Source organism: Odocoileus virginianus, chromosome 29, assembly GCF_023699985.2.
Source record: "Odocoileus virginianus isolate 20LAN1187 ecotype Illinois chromosome 29, Ovbor_1.2, whole genome shotgun sequence".
Classification (NCBI taxonomy): Eukaryota; Metazoa; Chordata; class Mammalia; order Artiodactyla; family Cervidae; genus Odocoileus; species Odocoileus virginianus.
The window spans coordinates 4,106,615-4,131,853 of NC_069702.1; the positions used below are offsets into that span (position 1 = coordinate 4,106,615).

The following is a 25,239-nucleotide window of genomic DNA, read 5'->3' on the forward strand; positions in this document are numbered from 1 at the left end:
AGACTGAAAACTATAATGTATTCCAATAATGGAAGGCATTACATAAGAACAATGCCTACAAACTTTCATCATCGAGAGAATTAGGATTCTTTTCAAAGGGCAGTAAAAATGTCACAATTTCCAGTTTAAAAAGATGTTAACTCAGTTATATTTACCTTAAACATAAGACACTGGATTTGGGCCATATTTTTGCTAATTGTGGAAACAAACAAAATACCTACATTTAATTTCTGATACATTTACTTCATAAACCTTATTCTTACTAATGCTTTGCTACCTGGATAGAAAGCTTGTCATTCAAGCCACATGTACACAGAGGGGTCAGTAAAGGTCCTTGATTTTTCCCCTATTCCTATCTAACGACTCGATAGGAATGTCCTTTCTCAAACCAAGAATGAACAGGTTGCCTCACTGGGAGGGGCCGGTCCTTGAAAGGAAGTCTAATCCAGGCTTTCCTCGCTGCCCACAGCCTGAGTTAGAAGGACATACTGCGGGGAGGGGGACAGTGCTCCTTCTCCTGAGTGTGAAAATACTCCTGCAAACCAGCGCCCTTCTGCAGGCCACCTGGCTGCTACCTGAGGCCTATGGGGGAAGATCTTGCAAACCACCGCCCCTGGGATAAGCAGAAAGGGCTGCCCCACACGCAGGGGCGGAGCGCGCGTGCAGGCAGGTACATACGTCCAGTCTGAACCTCTTCATCCTTCTCTCATGCAGGCGCGGGACGAGCTGCAGCAGCGGATGCACGACAGACGACTGAGGGACACGAACACACACGCGTGATGAGCACAGCGGCTTCGCAGCCCTGGGCGTAAAGACGGCTTCCTATCTGCCTTTGCTTTTACCCACTATGCTCGCTCCGGCCAGAAGAGAACGGGAAAGATGGGACCCAAGACAGTCCTCTGTGAGCATTTCAGAGAGCCGTGGAGAATAGGCCAAGGGATGGAATAAAAGTTGGCAGTTCTGTGCTGGGAATCTCGATCATTCTGTTGATGAAGCTCTTTCCTGAGGGCCTGAACTCCATCACCAGCCATCAAGGAAAACCCCTGCCTGTATCTTTGAAAAGCAAAAAGCCGCCTGTCTGCTTCCAGACTTACTAAGAACGGTCTGGGACAAATGAAATCAGCTCTCTAAGAATCAGTTTTCCATCATGAACATGTTCATCTGTAAGATTATACTGTACACACATCTAGTAATCTTCCTTATAAAATATATATTTCATTTAAAACTGAACACGTGGAACAAGACAACAGGAGACACAAAAAATGGCAATGTGTCATTGATAGTGAAAAATGTGACTAACATACATGTTCCCAAGACATCAAGATGCTAAGCAGAAGAAAATGAAAGCACATCTGAGACATGTGGCTACCTGATACGGTTTCATTTTAAAGGCATGGCTTAAATGGAACCTTTTCACAAACATTAAATTCATTCATCAAACGGATTAACTTTAAGCCACTTATAATGGTTACCTGTTAATCAGTTCAACATGTATTTGGTTTAAAGCCCATATAACCTAACTTTCAACTCCTCACATGTAAGAGAAGTTGTTATTCAATGAGATAAATATTTAAAACTAAGTTTATAGTTATAGTCACATTCCTACAGGTAAACATATGTTTAAAATACACTATGTTCCTCATTCCATAAAATGGCCCATGATAGTGATAGCTTAGAAAGAATATTAGGTCAAGTAATTTTTAAGTATTATAAATTGAAACACTGAAATAGGTTGGTTAGCACTTTATAAATCCATGCATACAAAAAGAAAACCACCACTACAGCCACATAATTTAGAAGTGAAATGAATTAAAGTTATTGGTACCTGGATAATCTGAGAGAGTAAATTCTCAAATGCCTAGTTACAAATAAGGAGCTCTTAGGAATACAAATCAATATTTCTGAAAAAGTAAAAGTGTTGGTAACTCAGTCATGTCCAACTCTTTGTGATCCCATGGACTGTAGTCCTCCAAGCTCCTCTGTCCATGGAATTTCCCAGGCAAGAATACTGGAGTGGGTTACCATTCCCTTCTCCAGGGGATCTTCCTGACCCACGGATCAAACCCGGGTCTCCCACATTGCAGGCAATAATTACATTTTTGACAATCATCTTTTAAAATATTTCTTAAAATGACTTTGCATAAGCCTTTTTCCACTGCACTAATCAACATCTAAACCAACATGACTTACTTAATCATATTTGCACTTTTTGGCCTCTAAAATGTAAGTTGCATGACACTGCCATTATTTCTAGTACCTAGAATTGTGCTTGGCTTGGTACATAGAAGATACGCAATAAATAATCATTGGATGAATAAATGAATGGATTTAATGTACTTGTAGCTATTGAGATATAAAATAAATGTATAATAAATACTGAATTCCATTTGTTCATTTATATATAAATGTTTAAAGAAAAAAAAAACCATGAATCTTGATCTAGCTCTATGATAAAGTGCAAAAACAGTTTTTTTTAAAAAATACAAGTGATCACTTAATAAGTAATTCTACAACTTACCACAACATTTGAATTGCCCAACTTTCGAGTCTTCGAATAATGAAATAAGAACTGTTAAAAAAAAAGTAGTGAGCTTTACTTTGAATCATCAGAGGTTTCCTGATTATTTTTAAATGTATATACTTATGAAATCACCTTACCCTTTTGGTGTTATCTTTTTCATCTGTTTCCTATTGAAAAGAGATTTATAAATATATTATATTAGAAAATAATAAGAAATATGTATAAAATTTATAAATGTAAAATATACAATTTATAATTTATTATAAGATTATAATTCTTAAAACATGTGCTACATATGTTATATATAAAATATAAGACTGAAATTAGTCAAGTACATATTGTTCTAAAAATAAATGGGCAAGTAACTAAAAACTTTATAAATAAGAGTATGAAAAAAGATCTCTACTACAGCATTATTCATAAGAGCAAAAAATTGGAAACATCATGAGTGTTCTGTAGTGGTGGAATAGGAAATTCTGATATGATCACATGATAGAATATTCAGAGAAAAAGACTAGAAGGAATCACATCAAACTATTTGTAATTGTCACTGCATAGTAAGATTTATCAGTTATTTTTACTTCCTTCCATAAGCTTTTCTAGAGTCCTCTCTCATTCCAAAATGTTGTCTTTAAGAATGAGACATATCAGAAAAAAAAAAAAGAATGAGACATATCATTCCCTTTTTGTTGTTCTTTTCTGTTCTCATTTGCTTTTAATATAAATAGAAACTCATGGGTAAACACCATTGTCGTATATTTCCTCTTAATTAAAAAGTCAATTAAGTGGTTTGGAAAATGTCACCGTTAAAAACATCAGAAAAAAATACTGCTGTAAACACTTAGTTTCCAAAAATATTTATGTTTCTAAAATATCAAGTTTTCTTTGAATTACTGCCTGTGTGAGGTATGGAAATCAGAACACACCAACGATAACAGGTTAAACTACTAATGAAAAATATTTTCTAAACCTGAGGCTTTTATCCTTAATAAGGTAGTTTTAAAATTAGTTCACCTATAAGATATAGAACATCAACTGAGGTATGGTACATTATGCCATTTTTCAAGTTCCCATTGCCTCACTTCAGGACAAAAAGTTCTCCCAGAAGAATCAAATAATAATTTTAATAAGAAAGCAAGACATCACAGTAAGAATATAATTTTCAAACCGACATGGACATTACAGTTTGCTTTTTTTTTGCATTATTAATGTCCTCTCTGACAAAGTACAGTGTCCTAACCTCCAAGCTTAGAAAAATGCATCTGGTCTCCAACTGATGATTCAGGGAGAGAGAAAGAGCCAAAATGACCCCAAATTTCTCTCATCAGAACTAGAACACATCTTATACTTGAGGGGGGCATATGATTTTCCAATTAGATGATTGCAAACTCCACTAATATGACCCTAAATTCTCAGGCATCAAAGAAACTGAAGTGTTTGCTTCTTATCCAAAATCAACTTATGTTTGTTCTTATAGCTCCTCTTAGCATGCTTCCTAAATTGAGTGTATTTTCTTCCAGGAGGAATTCCAAGATATTTCTGAGCAATTGTTTTTGCCTACAAATTAAACACCATTTGAACCTTACCTGGGGCTTTGGTAGAGTCCCCATAATTGTGAGGCAAAGCTCCTCCAATGCACTGGATGCCTAATATAAATAAGAAGATACACAGATGATGCTTCTGCTTTAACAATATTTGCACAGAAGAAATAACCATAAAATGTCAGGATCATGAGGATATATATTTCAATACCCTAAACAGAATTCTTCTTATGGCCCATTGAAACTGTTGAAATTCTTCATTTTCTCTCATGACAAAAAATTTGGCTCCTAAAAGTAAAACCGTCTTTCCAACCAGGAAATAAAAAGTTGTATATTGCACATATGCACTGATTAAGGATTCCACTGGGGGTCCAGATATAAAACTTCTCAGTATTTGCTAAAATTCTATGACTGAGAATAATGAGGAAGTGCAAAAAGAGCGGTTATTCTTCTCAGCTTGCTGCTAAACCTGAATCTACATGCCAAAGCGGTGAACCTTGATGAATTTACTCATTATTGGCTAATTTGAAAATCCTGGGAAAAAAAAAAAAGAAAGAAAATCCTGCACTTGTTTGCAAACAATGGGAGTTTGGATGAGAGGAAGCCCAGGCCAAGCACAGCGCACCTAAGCCGAGTTCCCACCCTTCTAGGTTGCTGACTGCACACCCCAGGATCAGGTTTTTCAAAGCATCTGAGCCTAGAAGCAGGGCAGGGCTCCTGTGGCTTACAGACAGCTGGGTGTGGTTAGGAGGAGCACGGAGGGACAAGCAGGGGCGAAACCTGCTTTGCACAGAATTCAGCATAGTCACATCAGAAACAATTGATTACTTAATAAATACATATTGGAAATAATAAGCTGAAATGGGGTGGGGGAGCATCTCTAGAGTTGAGCAGCTTGCAACTCGAGCAGTACAAATTCCATTTCTCGTCTTTATTAGCTGTGTAACCTTAGGCTGGTTGCCTAACCTCTCTTAACTTCAGTTCCTGTCATCATAAATCAAGGATGGCAACATTAGTGCAGAATTCTTGGAAGGATTATATGTGCTAAAGCTCTTAGCACAGTGCCACAGACAGAGCAATTAACAGCAGTAGCATTTAAAAAATATGTGATCTGTAAAGCTTGACTTACAGCTGCAGTTACTGCCAATTCAGAAGATGTGTCATGAAGGACTATTCAGGGCCACCAAGACCCTTGCCCCTGGCACACACCTGTTTAACAGGGTAGGCTATAGCTTAGGGATACAGGTGGAGTCACGAAGCAGCTTCTCTGAACACCTTTCCTAGCACATCAGAGGCCTGCTTTGTTCTGTTTGTTTGCCTGCCCAGTGCAAATTGTTGGGATATTTATTAACTATATTAAATGGTTCATAAGTATGTAGTATTTCAGTAAATTATAAAACATTTTCATACACATAATCACACTTTGTCCTTAAAACACAGCTTGATATATACAGGATGGGAATTGTTATTCTCACTTATAAAGCAAGTGAGGTTCTAAGAGACTGTGACTTACTTGCCCAGTACCACACACAGCTAGGTTGTCTGACCTAGTTTTGCACTGGTATTGACTGCTAAGCCTATGATTAGGAGTTAGATGAGAGAAAAAATATATCTTTCACTTTTTCCCTTCATGGTTGGGTATGCAGGTCACCCAGAAAAATCTAGAAATAAATTCCTGAAACTTCTTTTTATGGTCCATCTAGAAATGCTGCAAAATACAAAACAATAAAAAAGTCTAGTGATATCATGTGTCTCAGCTCAAAGAACAATAAATTCAGATACATGGGTGTCTCCTTAGAAAACAGCTTCTAATTCAGACGAGGTGTGGCAACAAGATTGAAGTCTGACAGAAAAAGTTTCCAAACAAATTCTATTTCCTTCAGCAGCTTTTTACATGAAGCCATATTCACTGAGCTGCAACTGTTGTTTAAGGATTTTTCTCATATGGGATTTTTAATATTTTATTTTTTTTTATCATGGACCTTGTAAAAGAGTCTTTATTTCCTATTTGGTAAAAATGTTTTGAAGAACTCTTCAGAGAATCACATACATCATAGCTAATGTGAAAATTAATTATTTTTTTAATGGTATCAATTAGTGTAAAAGCTTTCATAGTAAATTTACCAAGCTTTCCTCAAAAGGCACACAGTCTCCAAAGCCAATAAAAGCCTAATTTACTTTTATGGTTTTTAGATGAGCGCTTTAAAATTCATCCTTTTAATTTTGCAGACATAAAAGTGATTCTGAGGGTGCGCCTGAATTTTGTATATAATGCAAAAGCTTGTGTGCTGATTAATATCCATCCCATGTTATATATCCACCAAGGTTCCTCAAACAATTTGAAATATCATTCATAAACGTCAACCTATTGTGATTCTGGTTTCTCTTTACCTCCTAATGCCTGCAGGCGGTCCTCGCTGAGGACCCAGTGCGGCAGCAGAAATGCAGCACTTTACAAGGCTGCTACTCCCCACCGGCCAGGATGCCATTCTGGAAGGACTGTGTGAAGGACAGGCGCTGCACCCTGGCCCGACCGTGCAGTGATCACCCCAGGCGCAGAGCTGACTGCGCTGAGAGAGGCTGGGCCCAGAGCCTCTGCCGAGCCCTCTCTGATCAGGAGACTAGTGATGCTGATTCAGGAAGGTACGACACGAAGGCTAGCTGCTACACCGGCACTCAGGGACAGAGCTGCAGACAGAAGGAGCAGCGTCCAGCAGAGACATGTAAGAGCACGCTTACTTCCCACTCCTCCCCGTGTTTCTGGGACAGGCGGGGACCCAGGACCTTTTGCTGTGATGCTTGTAGCTGGACAAAGCTCTCCTTGAGCAACAAAATACAAAGGAACTATATGGGACTAAAACTAACTGATGTTTGGGCAGTTGGGGCAAATTATGGACAAAAAGATACCAGTAGACCAAAGAACCCAACCACTATTTCTGAAGAGCCAGGAGCAAAAGCAGGAGAGCTGAGTCTGTACTGGACACCACCAGCTGCTGCTGCTGCTGCTGAGTCGCTTCAGTCGTGTCCGACTCTGTGCGACCCCATAGACGGCAGCCCACCAGGCTCCCCCGTCCCTGGGATTCTCCAGGCAAGAACACTGGAGTGGGTGCCATTGCCTTCTCCAATGCATGAAAGTGAAAAGTGAAAGTGAAGTCGCTCAGTCGTGTCCGACCCTTAGCGACCCCATGGACTGCAGCCCACCAGGCTCCTCCGTCCGTGGGATTCTCCAGGCAAGAGCACTGGAGTGGGTGCCATTGCCTTCTCCGGGACACCACCAGAGAGGTGGGCAAAATGCCTAAGCATCCCTCCAGCCCGACCCCTGGACACACCCCTAACCCCACCCCATAAAGGAACCAGCTCCCCACGCCAACACCCAGGGAGCGCGAGCAAGGGAACCTGTTATTTGTTCTTGCTCCCTCTGCTGCAACCGGGGCCCCAAAAATCCTTTGTCTGAATTTCTTGCCTGGCCTCTAGTCAATTTCTACTTATTAGGGGAGGCTGGGAACCCTGGGTGCTATCACTTCCAGGTATAGGAGCTGGACTAATACTCCTCTCTCCCCAGCCTTCTTTTAGAAGAGGAATTAGTTAACCTGACCGATGACTGGAAGCAAGAACCTGGGCACGCTCGGTCCAGCCCTTGCCTCTCAGGTAGCCAGTTCTCTGGCCAGGTGTTCTTGCCTTGTCACTGCCCTGGGGCGCAAAACCTGATTCTGGCAAACGGCTTGAGTCTCTGACTAACCTCAGTTTCATTCTGGGGGTAGTTTTAGCAAGGTCAGCATATCTAAGGCCACATGCACCAACTGACTTTTCAGTTACAATGATATTTTTATCTCCTAAATCTGACTCTGAAAGTTCATCTCTCCATGGGTTGAAAACTCAATTGAGGGACCAGGATATTAGTTCCGTAATACAACCAGAGACACATTTTAACACAAAATTTGATTTTGAAATTAGCATTTTACTTTCTAAAATATGGGTATTTTATCTGCATATCTTTGTTCTTAGAGGTAAAGCCTGGCACCTTACATAAACTCTTGGCACTCATTATTACCTGCTGATGATATAATAATTTCCAATATGTTGACATGTTTTAATAAGTCCATAAAATCATGACAGGTTCAGAGGGAGAAATGCAGTATTTCAGCATGACACAAATGCTTACATCACTCTGAAACAACTCCATTTGGAATTACCTGAGGCTGTGGATGCACGGACAACAAAGACAAACAAGCGTCATTTATCTGTAAAACATGAAAATTCCAGTTACATCCTGTAAACAGACAGGCGATCACAAAAAACAGAAAGCAGATTTTATAAAGTCAGGTTACTTGTAAAACATTAATGAAGGTTCCATGACTGTTCAGGACTCTGGATTTGGGAAGGAGGAGCCTTTTAAACTACCTAAGGAAGTCCTGGAATTGGAATTTCCCCAAGATCTGACCCCAGGCACAGGGGTATACATCCCCATTTCTAGTTGTAGGGATCATCAGAGATAAGAGATGCTTCAAACATTGAAGGGAAAAACTTTTAGTGTTATTCAGCCTGAGAAATGTGTGTGGTGACTAAAGAATGGCCTCAAAATTAAGGAGCATCCTGTTATGTGGTTCTTTACTACATATAAATCTAATCACATCATCTAAACTAACAGGAAAATAGCATACATGCTAAGCAATAAAGAGTATACAATAAAAACTTTTTCTTACACAACATGAGCCATCTTCTAGTTCTCTATCAAGAAGCCAGCATTAGAAAATGGTTCTATTTTACAATGAAGGTTTATTGACTACGCTTGACAACCAGCTGTCCTCAGCTTTTATCCTTAAAAGAAACTTCAAAAGATTTTAAATTATAGTATAAGATTTATATTAACCATTAAAAACTGTGCTGAGAAGTTAAGCACTATGTTGGGGGTCTAGAGTAATTAATGGCATTTATGACTTTAGTGGCCTTTTAAAATGGGACTGGAAAAAATGAGACTGATTCTTGTCTGTCTGGGATGATTTAGGTTGAGTCCTATTTATGACATAACATCTCAGGGGTCTCCTTTTAATTCTAGAATTGTTTAATTTAATTTCTCACTCTAAATTGAAGGGAGGATAATTATATCCTTCAATCATAATTTCTTAAGCTCCTTATTGTTTCCAATAAACATGAAGTAAACTAAAACATGAACTAAAATATCTAATTCTCTAACCTAGAGAATAACAAAAGTATATGTGCTAACATATAGTATTACAGAAAAACATATTTGTGTCTCCTTTTTACGTTCACAAAACTTGTATTGGGAGAATGGCTTTATTCTATTTGTCCCTTGTGTCCATCACCTGCTCCCTCTTCGAAAGATTCTTTTCAGAATCTCTCTCTCTCTCTCTCTCTCTCTCACACACACACACACACACACACACACACACACACGCACACATACACACACACACTCAGGGTAAACTTCTTGAGGTCAGGGGCTATTTAACGTGCTCAAATATGTGATCAATAAATATTCTTTAATTAAATTGTATTGAGCTTTTAGGACATAAAGAAGAAGTCAATTGAGAGAGGAAAATCAAAAGATACCCTTTTTAAGCTTTGAATTGTGACCAATGCTTAGTGTATCTTCCCCAAACATGATTAAATTTGCCTTAGTAGTGTAGAAGGAAGTGGTCCCTCACAAAATAGTGATGCTTAGGTATCTGAAGATGTTATTTGCTCAAGAGTAAGCTGTCCACCCCCAGCCCAGGCTGCCCATCTGTGTGAAGTAGTCAAGTCCAAAGACCCTTGAAACTCAGGCTTCACTAATCAGAGCATCACTATTGCTTGAATAAAAACATCAGAATAAGAAAAAACTCCAGTTAATCAAAAGTAGATAATTGCAAAGCTTTTCAGTCTCTGTACTCCTTTCTTTAAAAGGCAGAGCTGTACCGCCTGCCGTCTTTCCCTTTGGGTAAGCACTTGTTCATTTTATTCAATTTATGGCCCTGATGGTTTTAAGTACCACTAATTGCTTTTGAGAACTCTGTGGAGTCCATTGATGAATCCCTTTGAAAATGGTTAGGTCTCTGTTTTTGGTTTGAAAAGTACCTGTTTCTAGTGTCTGAATAGCTTTGTAATTTTGAAAACCTCTGGTAGAAAGCTTAACTATATGTTCTAAACATTTTACTTTTTAAAATATTTTTTATAAAAGAATTTATAATGGTTTTACAACTCCGTTTGATTATCATCTAAAAGTTTTTTCAAAGATTTTTCACAGAAATATAATTTCAAGCTAAAATACATGTTTCTATGTTCTACATTAATATCCATTATCTAATTTGTCATCTTATTAATATATTTCTGCTGCTGCTAAGTCGCTTCATTTGTGTCCGACTCTGTGCAACCCCATAGACGGCAGCCCACCAGGCTCCCCCGTCCCTGGGATTCTCCAGGCAAGAACACTGGAGTGGGTTGCCATTGCCTTCTCCAGTGCATGAAAGTGAAAAGTGAAAGTGAAGCCGCTCAGTCGTGTCCGACTCTGAGCGACCCCATGGACCGCAGCCCACAAGGCTCCTCCGTCCATGGGATTTTCCAGGCAAGAGTCTTGGAGTGGGGTGCCACTGCCTTCTCCGTCCCGAAGCACAGAGTGCCTCATTTCTGCTCTCCACCCTGAACTTTTTCAGGAAGTGTTGAAGGTCAGCAGCTATAGCTGCACACAATTTAATCGTTGTAGAGGTAGATGGCAAGCACCCACAGCAAGTGCCAGTTTGTGGTTGGCAGGCACGTTGCTTATCTCAGTGTTGGTGCAGGTAAAATATTTGATTAAGTTCACATTTTATTTAGGATTAACAAAACTCTTAAGAAAGGAGAAGAGAAATTCCTTAACTAGGTGAACATTAAATAACAGAATTCTAGAGGAAATTTATACTTTATGGAGATCCTTTAGCTACATTTACTGTATATAAACATAGTACTGGAGGCTTCTGGCCATTGATTGGAAGAGGGCTTCCCTGAGGGTTCAGATGGTAAAGAATTTGCCTGCAATGCAAGAGACCTGGGTTTGATTGCTGGGTTGGGAAGATCCCCTGAAGAAGGAAATGGCAACCCACTCCAGTATTCTTGCCTGGAGAATTCCATGGACAGAGGAGCTTGGTGGGCTACGGTCCATAGGGTCACAAAGAGTCAGACACAACTGAGCGACCAACACTTTCACTTTACAAGGAAATAAGAAATTGTTTCTTCAATACTTAGTGTATTAATATTGCACCTTTTGGACATAAAGTATTGTTTCTAGGAATTTATCCATATCATCTACGTTTTCAAAATTATCACCATATAGCTGTCCATAATGCTTGCGGGGGGGCGGGCAGGTAACAGCTTATTGAGACACAATTTACATTTCATACAACTCATCCATTTAAAGTGTACAGTTCAATGGTTTTTAGTATTTAGTATTTAGTATTCAATGGTATTTATAGAGTTGCACAAACTTCACCAGTCAATCGCCTATAACACTTATTTAAAATATTTATAAAATCTCTATTTTTGTTGATGATCTACTCTTTCAGTCTTTGTCCTTTTTTATCCTTCTCTTTCCCTCTGCCTTTTTAAAATCAGCACTGCAAGTGTTTATTAACATTCTGAAACAATAAATATATGGTTTTGTTAATATTGTTGTTCTCCTTCTCTCTCTTTTAAAAATCTATTTCTGCCCTTATTTTTATTATTTACTTCATTCCTGTTTATTTGAATTTTCCCTGTTATTCTTTCCCCTCATTTTTTAGCTGAATGCTAAGGACATTTGTTTTTAAATTTTCTTCTGTCCTGAAAAATATATATAAAGTTTCTTTCTAGCTACTGTTTTAGCTGTAGCATACAAACTTTGACCTATAGTATTTTTATATCATCCTTTTCAACATAGAGCTATTCACCAATGCCATATATTTTCCAAGCAAATGGGATATTTAAGTTATCCCTTTGCTGATAGTTCCTAACTTTATTGCATTATAATTGGAAAACATTTTAAATGGACCCTTTCTAACTTACGGAAACCTTCTTGTCTTCTAAGACACAGTCTACATTTTTAAATGCCTCAGTTGTATTCAAAAAGAATGTGCATACTATTTAGTACATGCTTTTTAAAATATTTCTAATAGCTCAAATTTATGAATTGTATTGTTAGGTCTTTGACATATCTACTTGTATGCTGTTTGCTTTAACAATCAGTTTTGAGAGAGGTATATTAAAACCTCCAACTACAAATGTTCCTTTATCTATTTTCCCCTGAATTTCTATCAATTCTTAAATAAGTTTGGAGATTCTTCTGTTAATACAGGCTTCCCTGATAGCTCAGTTGGTAAAGAATCTATCTGCAATGCAGGAGACCCTGGTTCGATTCCTGGATTGGGAAGATCCACTGGAGAAGGGGTGGGCTACCCACTCCAGTATTCTTGGGCTTCCCTTGTGGCTCAGCTGGTAAAAGAATCCACCTGCAATGTGGGAGACCTGGGTTTGATCCCTGGGTTGGGAAGATCCCGTGGGGAAGGGAAAGGCTACCTACTCCAGTATTTTGACCTGGAGAATTCCATGGACTGTATAGTCCATGGGGTCACTTTCACTTTCACTTCTGTTAATACATATTAATGATGGCTGTATCTTTTTGCTCTTTTATCAACAAATGTTTATCTGTTAAAATGGTTCATGTACTTGAATTCTATTTTATCAGTGTTATGACTGCTACTCCAATTTTTGTGCAGTTCATATTTACTTGCTGTCATTTTCCATTCTCAACTACTTTTTGTTTTCTGCTTCAAGTGTGACTTTACATAGACCATGTTGCTGAATCTGTTTTTAACATCTGGTCTGATAATCTCTTTTAAGTGGTGTATTTTAGCACATTCATATTTATTCTCATTATTCTATTATTAGGATTTATTTCTGCCATCTTCACCATTTACAGTATTTTTGGTTTCTTTTCATCTTTCCTTCTTTCATTTAATAAAAAACTTATGAATTCAGAATATTGCTAAAATTGCAAAGCTCAATTAATTATTTCACTTTACCATGATAATTTTATTTTATTTTATTTTTTGTGATAATTTTAAAAAGGGTAAATTTCCATTAATTTGTGTAATGATAATTCTTTACCTCATTCCACAACTGTAATTCTTGTTCAGGCTGTAATCCTTGAGGTAATACTGGAGCACCTAAAAATAAAGTTATACTCACAAGTTAATGTTATAATATTTCTCCTAAAACTAAACATTATATATAATTCACTTTTGGATGATATTTCTCATTTTTCATTGTAATCATTATCCTCCTAGTTCATTAGGTATCTCCGGATTTGACTCAGTATAAGGATTCCCTGGTGGTTCAGCTGGTAAAGATCCCCTTGCCATGCAGGAGACTGGGGTTCGATCCCTGGGTGGGGAAGATCCGCTGGAGAAGGAAATGGCAACCCACCCCAGTATTCTTGCTTGGGAAATCCCATGGACAGAGGAGCCTGGAGGGCTACAGTCCATGGGGTCCCAAAAGAGTCGGACATGACTTAGCGACTAAACCACCAGCAACCAAGGAGACATGATTATTAAACAAACTTTAATAGCATCACAAAGACGTTACTCTCAAGAGTGAAAGACTTGTATGTCCACACAAAAACTTGTACATGAACATGCATAGTAGCATTATTCAAATAGCCCTGAAGTGGAAACACTCCAAATATCCATCACCTGGTGAATTAACAAAATGTAGTACATCCATACAATGGAAAATTGTGGTCCATAAGAAGGAATGAACTATCAACATAGGCTGCAAACAGAGATGAATCTCAGATTGTGCTAAATCAAATAAGCAAATGCACAAGATTATATTCATACATATAAATGTATGGATCCATTACTATGGAACGTCCAGAGAAGGCAAATCTATTGTGCTAGATTACTGGCTGCTTAGGACTGAGGATAGGAACGGGGACTGACTGCAAACGGACATGAGATATTTGGGGGATGATGGCAAACATCATCATGTTGTTGTGATAGCCGCACCACTCTTTAGTTTCTTTCTCTCTCTCATCTTTTTGGTAGAGATGAATCAATACTTTATTTGTTAAGAAGAAGTAACTACTAAAAGTTTTGTAAAACAGAGCATAAAAAAGTAAGAAATCCATTCTACTTAATTCAGAATGCTTGAAGAGTCACTTATGCCACTATGTATGATAATGCAGGAACAAAAATTTATTACAGACATATTTTTTTTAGTTTGAGTTTAGTGCTGGCCCTTGTTTGACCTAAATATTATAAAGAATGATATTCAACCAATTGAAATAACATTTTTCAAGTAAGACAATGCCTCCAGGGTATTCCTAATGTGATCATGAAAGAGAACTTAGATGATGAAGTATCACATAAAATCCATGTAAATGCATGAATACAATGTTATAGCACAACTTTATGTAAACTTTATGTTTATTTTTATGTAAATCACTAGTACTTCCTATAACTAATGGGGCTTCCCTGGTAGCTCAGATGATAAAGAATCTGCCTGCAATGCAGGAGATCAGGGTTCAATCCCTGGGTCAGGAATATCCCTCGGTAAAGGGAATGGCTACCCTCTCCAGTATTCTTGCCTGGAGAATTCCATGGACAGAGGAGCCTGGTGGGCTACAGTCCATGGGGTCACAAAGAGTTGGACACAATTGAGTGACTAACACTTTATTATAACTGGAAGTTTGTACGTTTTGACCACCTTCATGAAAACTTATTTATATCATAAATCACAAATTAATTTAAATTAAAAGACAAACAAAAACCCTCAAAATGTATGAAACATATTTAATAAAAGGTGATGGCAGAGATCCCTATAGGATAGAACTCTTTTGAATCAATAGACAAAAAGGAAACATGGATAGGCAAATGAGTGCCCAGCTCTTTAAGTCCACTTAAAAACCACTGAGCTACATCATTAAACAGATCAATTTTGTGGTACATAAACTGTATCTCAGAAAAGGTCTTTTAAAAAAAGAATTACTTGTTAAGGCTTTAATTATTGTTGAAATAAAATGTTAACTAGCTTATATCCTCTAAAGTAATATTTTATTCACAGGTTTAATTTGCAAATTCATGCTGTATAAATTATAAATATTAAATGTAATTATTATATATATATATCTATATACATTTATACTAAAGTTAAGAAAATACGCTTTTATGAAAATGAAAGTGTTAGTCTGTCAGTCATGCCCGACTCTTTGCAACCCCGTGGACTGTAGCCCACCAGGCTCCTCTGTCCATGGAATTCTCCAGGCAAGAATCCTGGAGTGGGCTGTCATTCCCTTCTCCAGGGGATCCTCCCACTCCAGGGACGGAACCTGGGTCTCATGCACTGCAGGTGGATTCTTTACCACTGGAGCCCCCAGGAAATCCACAGGCACTGTGTTATGCATGAAAACGTGTCAGGTCCTTAAACCTTGAAACCAACCTTTTAAGGTAGCTATTCTCCTTATTCCCATTTTAAGATGAGGCAACTGAAGCAAGGAAAGATTTAAACAGTTTGTCTTGGGTCACGAAAATACATATATAGCAGAAGCAGATTTCAAATCAGGTCTGCGTGCAGGCTCAGTCATGTCTGACTTGTGACCCGATGGACTGTAGCCCGCCAGGCTCCTCTGCACGTGGGATTTCTCAGGCAAGAATACTGGAGTGAGTTGCCATGTCCTCCTCTAGAGGATCTTTCCAACCCAGGGATCCAACCTGGGTCTCCTGTGGCTCCTGCATTGGCAGGCAGATTCTTTACCGCTTGAGTAACCTGGGAAGCCCTCAAACCAGGTATGACCGATTCCAAATCCTAACAGATTTTTCCCCTAATTCTACCACTTTTCAGTCAAGTCTTGCTTTGAGTTCACTCAAATTTATACTGTTATTGAAGCTAAGTTCTAATAAAAGTAACAGTATTTAACTACATTTTCTGTACCCAGCATTAGAAGTAACTTACATGGATCATGTAGTCCATAGTCGAGAGTTCATTTATTTGACTCCCCTTTCATGGGACAGCTATTCTAGGTGCACAAACAATCTTACACACTTCTCAATTATATATTTCTTATCCTAGCCCAAAGGTATATCTCAAAGTCACTATTGTCTGGTGACTGTCACTCTAAGTTCATTCTGTTTTCAGAAACGGATAAAGCTGTGCTTCTCAAATTTTTATATAAAACATCTGGTGATCTGACTAAATGAGATTCTGATTCAGAGATCTGGGTACAGGCCCAAGAGTCTGCATTTCTAGCAAGCTTCCTGGTAATAAACTGATGCGGCTGGTCCATGGATAACAGTGAACAGCCAGAGGCAGTGAGCACTGCATTGCAGAAAGAAACAGAGGATGCCTCTTTTTTGACAGAACTAGGCAGCTCAAAGAAACATTTTAGGTTTAAGCTTTTTCACAAGTCTGAATAATTCCAAAAGAGACATATAAATATTCTCATGAAAAAACTCTAACAGGCCATTGGACCATTCCTTACACCTTGAATGCATTACTTACCTATTGTTACCCAGCGTACACAGCTTTGAAAAAGAGGAAGGTAAAAGAAAGGGGAATAAAGGGAGAGAGCAGTATTTGACTGAAGAGAACCAGAGTCAAGTATGATGCAAGGAAATACACAAGGAATTTCACTTGCTGGATGCAGTCTTCACCTGCCTGTACTTTTGATTTCTCCACTCATCGTACCAGAGTTAATCTCTGTTTGACAGGGCATTTCTGTTTAGTGAACACAATTTCATATTCTTTCTTCTCTTGACTATCCTCCACCCTCCAGTAAAAGCGGAAGCACCCCCTCCCTACAGCCTTACCAAGACCTTTGAGACTTTGTCTCCTTCCATTTCCCCAAGCTGGCACCGGCCACACCAAAACTGCCACTGTCTAACTTAGTCCCAAGCATTTATATAATAAAAAAGGGATACTTTGTGGCTCTTACACAGAACACATAAACACAGTCGCAGGGTAGAAAGGTTAGAAAAACCAGACTTTTTAAATGTTTACCTATAATTTGTAGAAAAGTTTTAATATCCTATGACTAAATCCAAACGTAAGAGGAAAAAATTTCCCCTTTGTCTATTTGTTAACTAAAGTTGATGTGTTTTTCCTCTCGACATACCCAGGATGTGGGCTTTACATTATCAAATAGTAGTGCTAGATACTTCCCCAAATACTGTCAGGACAGTGCCACTCTCTTCTATATCCTAAAAATGGCATTGGATTTCTTTTGTTTTTGCTTTTAATTTTTATTAAAAGTAGGGCTTTTATTAAGAGTAGAGCTTCCCAGGTGGCACAGTGGTAAAGAATCTGCCTGCCAATGATGGGTTTGATCCCTGGGTCCAAAAGATCCCCTGGAGTAGGAAATGGCAACCCACTCCAGTTATCTTGCCTGCAAAATTCCATAGACAGGAGCCTGGTGGGCTACGGTCCATGGGGTCACCAAAAGTTGGACACGACTAAGTGCACACACACACACACACAGAGTTGGTTTACAATGTTGTGTTGACAACTGCTCTATTTTTGATCAGTTTCAAGATATTTATACTTAACACTATCTCATAAAGGGAAACCTTTAGTTTTATACTGAACAATATAACTAATGCAAATAATATGGATCAACAGCTTGTGCATCTGTAAATACACCATGTGTAAGAGAAAGAAAAGCAGATCCGGCTATTCTAAAAGTAGTGTCCATTTTCTTTTCTCATTGCTAGTGCTTAGCTAGTGTAGGATTTGGAATCAGAAATCATTACTGCTGACGGAATTTCAAGAACTATTTCATGAGTAGGAAAAGACACTTCTTAATTTAGTCTTGGGCACCTGATCACTTCTTGTCAGAGGCCATGTCAAGTGACAGTTTGTTACAGATATCCAAAGGTCCCTCTCTTTCAGGAAATTTCTGTCTTCATTTTCATGTTCTTTGAAGGGTAAACTGTTTCCAGCCACCAACTCTGTGGCTGGCCCTTTACCTTTTTATTACCACTGCAGCTCTGCTAACTCATTTTTGCCGAGGACGCTGCACTTATTGACATGACTTTTTTCCTCTGGCTTTGTGGCATTTGCTTTGTTGTTTTTTGATACATCCACTTGCACCTTGCATAATGATTAATCTTGGTGGATTATCTCCCAGTTTGGCTTATGTATGTCAAGCTTCCCCTCCAGTGCTACTGTCAGAACTCAGGAATATAGCAGATCACCAGGGCAGATCAGATGAGGGTAAATTCACCCTCTTCCCTTCTCATCACATTTTTAGAAAGATAAAATTAATTTTTTAGTATTAACAGCAGGTCTGACGGGGAAAGAAGACCCAAAAAGGTAGTCTAGGGGGATTTCTGTGTAGGGAAAGAGATATCTCATCCCTTAACTTGAGAAACAGTGGAGATATTTACGAGATGATTGGTCAACCAGCAGATACCCTCTTTTGGAAATAACACCCAAGACTTGCTGTTTTTAGAAAATGGCTGCTGCTTTCTATAGTTTCTGCCCAATCACCAGGAGCCTGAAAATTCCCCTGTATCCCCTTGCTAAAAGAAGTTCTCTCTCACTGATGCAAAATTCACTGCAAGCATATAGTACTTAACATGCATGGAAAGTAAATTTGCTTCACAGAGAAAAAAAATTAAACTATGATTATCTGCTTTCTGAATAAGGTAGATAAAAGTGACCATCCTAATTTTACCAATAACAAATTTAAAATGGAAAAAGATTAACGTGACTTTGCAAAAGGCATGCTGTATCACTGCTGAATATGCAATGGAGAAGGTTTAGGTCTCCTAGCTTCTACTGCTTACATTCCACAACCAAATTACCCTGCTTTTCAAGCCAAGGAGTCCCAACCTCTCTGAATCTCAAATGCCCCAAGGAAAGGGGGAAAACAATAAGAGGACAGCAATAACAATAGCTCCATTAGGAAAAGAATGATGTGTCAGTTCACTCACCTCTAATAGGGGGCTGGGCTACAGGTTAAGGAAGGTTCCCACACTAATGGTTTCAAGTCCTGACATTTATGGACAATGATGAAACAGCCCTCCCTTACACTACCGAGAGGAGAGCAGAGGGAAAGTAAGGGGACCCATTGCAGATCTAGAAAAGTCAAGATCTTAGTAGGGCTACCACAGGCCCAGGAGGGCCCTGGCTCAAAGCTGGGAGATGAGGGATGGTCCCCTCAGGCTACTTGGAAAGGTAACCTTAAGGGAGCAGGGAAGTGATCTTTCCACTGAAACAGGTTATATCTACTCTACTCCAAGCCCCAAGCTTCAGACACCCCTTCCAGACCTTGCTTTTGCTTTCCCCCCATCTTTCCTCTAAGCCACGGCTTCGCTGGTGGTTCAGATGGTAAAGAATTTTGCCTGCCATTGCAGGAGACCCAGGTTCAATCCCTGGGTCGGGAAGACCCCCTGGAGGAGGAAATGGCAACCCACTCCAATACTCTTGCCTAGAGAATCCCATGGACACAGGAGCCTGGCGGGCTACGGTCCATGGGGTCTCAAAGAGTCGGACACGACCGAGCAACTAACACATGCACTTCCTGTAAGCGAGGCACAGAAGTCCTTGTTACTATCAAATCGTAGCTGCCTTCATGGCTTTAGCTGCAGCAGTGACAGAAAGGCGGGCTTGCACACTCGCTTCTCCGACTCTATATTCCTGATCCGGTGCGGAATAACCTACGTGACCCAGAGCCCACGCTCTCCCTTTTCCATACTGCTGGACAGGGGCCTGTTACTGCTCCGGGTTACCTGAACAGTCCAGGAGCTCACTCACCAAGAAAGCGGAGCACTTTCCAAGTTGACCTCACATCAGCAGGGGAAGTATCACACCCACTCTAGTTTTGCTTCATTGTTAATCCCTTCAGTAATGGCAATCAAAGGAAAAGCATTTTAACTTTCACTATTTTAACTCCCGTTACCCATAAATCATGCGGGCTGGACATCGGAAGTCTGGGAGGACCGCCCGGCTTGGGGGTTTCCCCGAGGCCCAGGTCCAGGCTCGAGCCGGGCCACAGACACGTGCGCCCTGGCTGCCCTGGGGTGGCGACCCGTGCACCGCGGCGCGGCACGAGGGGGTGGCAAATCCCGCCAGCCAAGAGGAAAGAGAAAAGGAGATAAGAGATCGAGGACTGCAGCGGGGAGAAGAGGCACTGGACAGGACGCGGTGCGGCTGTCCCAGGGGGCGCGGGGTCCTCTTACCTCCGCAGGCGTCCGCGCAACAAGACAGCAGCAGCAGCAGCAGCAGGAGCGGGGCCCCGGCGGCCACACGTCCCGCGGGCGGCTCGGGTCGGCGGCTCGCGACTCGCGGCATCCCGGGACCCTGCGCTGCACCCGCCGCGCGCTCCTAGTAGTGCTGCGGCTGAGCTTCCGCGTCCCCGGCGCGCTGTTCTCCCGGCTCCGCGGCCAGACCGACCGCCCCGCGCGCTGCCAACTTTTAAATCTCGCGGACACGTGAGCTGAGGCGGCTAGGTCCCCGCGCGCGCGTCACCTCCCGCCCCCGGCCCTCCTCGCGTCACTCCCAACCCGCCCCACCCCGCACCCCATGCACGAGTTTCTGACTCAGGGTACCACGCATCTTTCACCCTCCTGGCCCTAGGGTCTCTGCAATGGAGGATCATGGAATTAAAACGAAGCATGCCCATTCTCTTCTTGGGAAGTACTGATGGGGAGCCGGAGGGGAATGCAAACCAGGCGGCCAGAAGAGGCTGGTATCCCGGCTTTTAAACTTGGTGGTGGCGATGCTCTGCCAGAGACGACCCCTCTGCACCCTCCCCGGAAAGCCTTCTCTGCCCCACTCGGCTGTGCGGCACCTCTTGTCCAGAGCTCCGGGAGCCACCTCGGCGCACACACCTCTGTTCCGTTCCCCTGCTCACCCGCAGCTGCTGGTACTCGCCCAGGGAGCCTGAGAGCAGTGCTGGCTCATGGTGCATAGTTAGTTAGTGTTGGTCGCTCAGTCGTGCCCGACTCTGCGACCTCATGGACTGCAGCCCACCAGTCTCCTCTCCATTTTCCCAAGAATACTGGAGTGGGTTGCCATTTCCTTCTCCAGGGGATCTTCCCACCCAGGGATCGAACCTGGGCCTCCTGCACTGCAGGCGGACTGTTTACTGACTGGGCTACCAGGGAAGCCACGGCGGTGGTGCTGTGCTCGGTCGTTCAATCATGGCTCTTTATGACCCCTGGACTGCGGCCCGCCAGGCTCCTCTGTCCATGGGAATTCTGCAGGCAAGAGTACTGGAGTGGGTTGCCATGCCCTCCTCCAGGGGATCTTACCAACCCAAGGATCGAACCCAGGTCTCCCACATGGCCGGCAGATTCTTTACTCTCTAAGCCACCGGGGATGGTGTTCCCCAAATTCCTATCAGGTCTGAGTTCTTTTAGGGAAAAGCTGTTGTCTGTTAAAGACAGTTAAAAAGAAAGGACTGCCGAGGCTTACCCACACAGACCTTTCTAACAAGTTCTGGAAGGCCTCTGACTCGCCTGTGGAATTGCAAGCCTTCAGATTACCTCCCCTTCTGTGCGTTCCTCCTGCTATCACTTCCTAGCAGTTGCATTCTGATTTCCAGAGTGACCTGACTTCTACTATCCCTCTCCACAGTTTCTTTCCTAGGGGGAAATATCCATGAAACAGCCTTCTCCAGCACACCAGCTGATGTGGTTTTAATTTCCTCTTCGAGAAACAAGGAAAAGGGATCTTATTCGACCTCCTTTTGAAAGGAATGCTGAGGGAAGTGTAGAAAAGGAAATACACTAACATTTTCTAAGGGACATCTTTATGTCAGGCACCTTCCCATGCTATGCATTTAATATTCATGGCATCTCGGGGATGTGAAAGTACTTTATTATGATTCTCACTTGATGAGCTTAGAGATATTAAACAATCCACCCAAAGGATACCAGGCTTCCCTTGTGGCTTAGCTGGTAAAGAATCCGCTTGCAATGTGGGAGAGCTGGGTTCGATCCCTGGGTTGGGAAGATCCCCTGGAGAGGGGAAAGGCTACCCACTCCAGTATTCTGGCCTGGAGAATTCCATGGACTGTATAGTCCTTGGGATCACAAAGAGTTGGACATGACTGAGCGACTTAAAAAAAGAATATATATATATATATATATATATATATATATATACATGTGCATATATATATATATATATAAAGGTATCAGCATGTGAGGGAGCCACTTGTCATTCTACTCTGTAAAGATGCTTCTCCCCTAAATCAGGGATTTTAATGTATCAGACTGTACAGTGCATACTGTACAGTCCACTACAGGCAAGGCATGTCCTTAGGATACATTTACTAATCTTCCTAAAGGAAATTACAGTTTGATAAAGGACCCCATTCTATACTCAAATAGTTGTGTTACAAGGCCACTGGGATAGTGCTCCATCATAAATACAGAGAGGCAAGAGAGTAACCCTGATAGAGTGAAAAAGTAATGCCTACACTTTATATCCATTCTTTATATCCATGAAACACGTGAGCAAGGCCAGATTATATAGAGTCTGGTCCAGGTTCAAAGATGGATGAGAATAGATTTAAGATTGCAAGTGCTTTTATTTATTCCGAAAGCAGTGAAAAAGCATTAAGAGTACAGAGAATGCAAATGAAGTAAGGATGTGGGTGGGTGGAGGGGGCTCTGGGTATCTACCGCCTTCCTTGTATCTCCTGGAAGCACACCGAGAGATCGCTAGTCTCAGCCGCCTTTGTGGGTGAGATGTCAATGAAAACAGAGAAGCCTGAAATAGTGGGCTTGATGCTTTTCAATACCTCTAGAGGTCAGGAAAAGAAATGACTCATGTATGACAAGTTTTTTCTGCATGAATCAGGCTGCTCTGGATGTTCTGGTACACAGCCTTTGGTACATGTATGCAAGAGTTTTCTGAGTTATATACCTAGCAATAGTGTTATTAGGTCATAGGTTCAATTAAACTATGGATTGTTTTCCAATGCACTGTACCAATTTATACATCAGTCGAGGACAAGATGGTTGGATGGCATCACCGACCCAATGGACATGAGTTTGAGAAAGCTCCGGGAGATGGTGAAGGACAGGGAAGCCTGGCGTGTTGCAGAGTCGGACAGAACTGAGCAACCGAACAACACCCCACCAGCAGTGCATGAAGTTTCCATTGCTGCACATGCTTGTAAAAACCTTTGCCATACAGGTGGGGGTGGCATCTCATTGTGGATTTAATTTGCAATTCCCACTACTAATGAGGTTAAATATCTTTTCATGAAGGTATTGGCCATCATTGTTTTCTCTTCAGTGAAATGTCATTTATCTCTTTTCCATCCTTCCCTTTGGGTTGTTTGTTAGTTTTTTCTTAGCCATTATAGAAATGCTTTATGCATCTGGAGCATTTGTTGGTTAATTATGTGGCAACTCTTTCCTCCCTATGTATGACTTTTCCTTTACTCAGTATATATGAGTTGTTATTTTTGAAGAAATGCTTTTTAAAAGTCTTGTAGTCAAATGAACATGCTATTGTGTGACTTGGATGATAAGAGAAGATAGATGGGGGAATGAGGGGAAATAGACACTTTCCTAAGAGCAAAGGTACGGGGCGGGGGGTGGGGGGCATTCCACAAATGACTAAATGGAGAAAAGGTGATTCCCAAGGTCCCCTTTTGTCCAAATATTCCAAAGAAGCTAGATTCCAGATCTCTACAGTAGAGGCTTAACAATTTTCTTAACATTCCAATCTGTATTTAGATTGAGCTTATACATCAGTATATACCACCAGGTATAGTGCAGCATCTAAAGCATTCCTCCTTACTCCGTTCAAGACTAAAAGTTTGATTCTTGGTTCCATGCTGATTCCTCTCACCTGTTTCTCTCTTGGAAATTGGCAACTGGATTTTGCTTTTTGTTTATAATCTATAAGAGTGAAGGCTCGATTAGATGACGGTCCTACAAATTACTAAGACTGCTAGCTCATGACTGGGGCATCTAGAGAAGTCATCATGGAGAGCATTAGGGAGGGAGGATGGCTGAATGTCAAGAGAATGGGAGAGCCAACACCAGATGGACACTCAGGCAGGCAGGAGCTGGCAGAGAGATCCAGCTTTAGGAGCTGAGAGAAGGGGCACGATCTGGGAGATTTAGGAGTTCTAGGCAAGATAGCCATGCATTCCTTCAAATATTAATTGAGCACCTTCTAGGCTCCATTTTAGAAGCTTGGGATACAGCGGTAACTAAGTTAAAGTCTTTGCCTTCATGGAGTTACAGGCTTTCAAGGAGAGGCAGATAATAAGCAAGTAAATAAATGAAACAATTTCAGATGTTAGTGAATGCTATAGAGAAATTAAAACAGTAATGATATGATAGACGGTGACGGGGAGCTGGGAAAAAGACTCTTGACACAGGACCATCTAGGGTAGCCACATGAGGGGATGATATGGGAGGCCTGATAGATAAGAAACCAGTCATGGAACGATCTGTGAAAAAAAGAGTTCCAGGCAAAGGGACCGTCACATGCAAAGGCCCTGAGGCAGAAACTGAAAGAAAAGCCCAAGCCTGAAATGACCCAGGAGCAGAAGGAAGCCAATGGAACTGATACAGAACTGTTACAGAGTCAGTGCAGAATGGGGGGCTGATATCTGAAGTAGGCAAGGTAGGGTCCTGATCAGTGAAGGGTTTTGGAGACCATGAGAAGGGCTTCAAATTGTTCTCTAAGTAAAACAGAAAGCCTTTAGAGGATTCTAAGTAGAGGAGTGAGGTGATTTGATTTACATTTGAAGAGCATCATCCTGGCTTTTGTGGAGAACAGGACCCCCGCAGAGGCAGGGAGAACACTGTAGAAATCCACACCAGAGCCAGAAAACTGGATGGAATACTGAAGTGTGCTATAACATGAATGAGCCCTAAGAAGATTATGCCAAGTGGAAAAAGACACTGTTCTGGAATAAGACAGTGGAGATGTGAATATACTAAAAATCATTGAATTTATACTTTAAAAGGGTGCGTTTTATGGTATGTTAATTACATCTAAAAAATTTTTTTTAAAAGAAGAAAGAAGTCCAGGTCAGAAACAATGTTGGTGGCAGTCTTTTCAATTTAGCAAAAGAAATATTTGTCTATTTTTGGCATGAAATATCCAAAATTTGCTATTTAATACCTGGATGTTTTTGATAACTATGACACCCCCCCTCAAACTTTGTGCAGCCGTTCACCTAAGACACGTCTGTAT

At 40.9% G+C, this 25,239-nt stretch overlaps 1 protein-coding gene across 3 annotated transcripts in view; it reads right to left on the reverse strand.

The window, feature by feature from the left end:
- The window catches only part of NMU (neuromedin U), a 36,866-nt gene that overhangs the window by 7,628 nt on the left and 3,999 nt on the right, over positions 1-25,239 (reverse strand). The window contains exons 1-7 of one of the 3 annotated variants that reach the window (XM_070457987.1): positions 20,247-20,434; positions 13,177-13,235; positions 8,256-8,303; positions 4,108-4,167; positions 2,659-2,688; positions 2,519-2,569; positions 679-753 (exon numbers count right to left, since the gene is read on the reverse strand). In XM_070457987.1, the coding sequence (XP_070314088.1) occupies positions 679-753; positions 2,519-2,569; positions 2,659-2,688; positions 4,108-4,167; positions 8,256-8,303; positions 13,177-13,235; positions 20,247-20,358 (435 nt within the window). In that variant the 5' untranslated portion in view covers positions 20,359-20,434. Of the gene's footprint in view, positions 1-678; positions 754-2,518; positions 2,570-2,658; positions 2,689-4,107; positions 4,168-8,255; positions 8,304-13,176; positions 13,236-20,246; positions 20,435-25,239 lie in introns of those variants that run through there. The other 2 variants (XM_020892193.2, XM_070457988.1) reach the window with 2 other exon arrangements.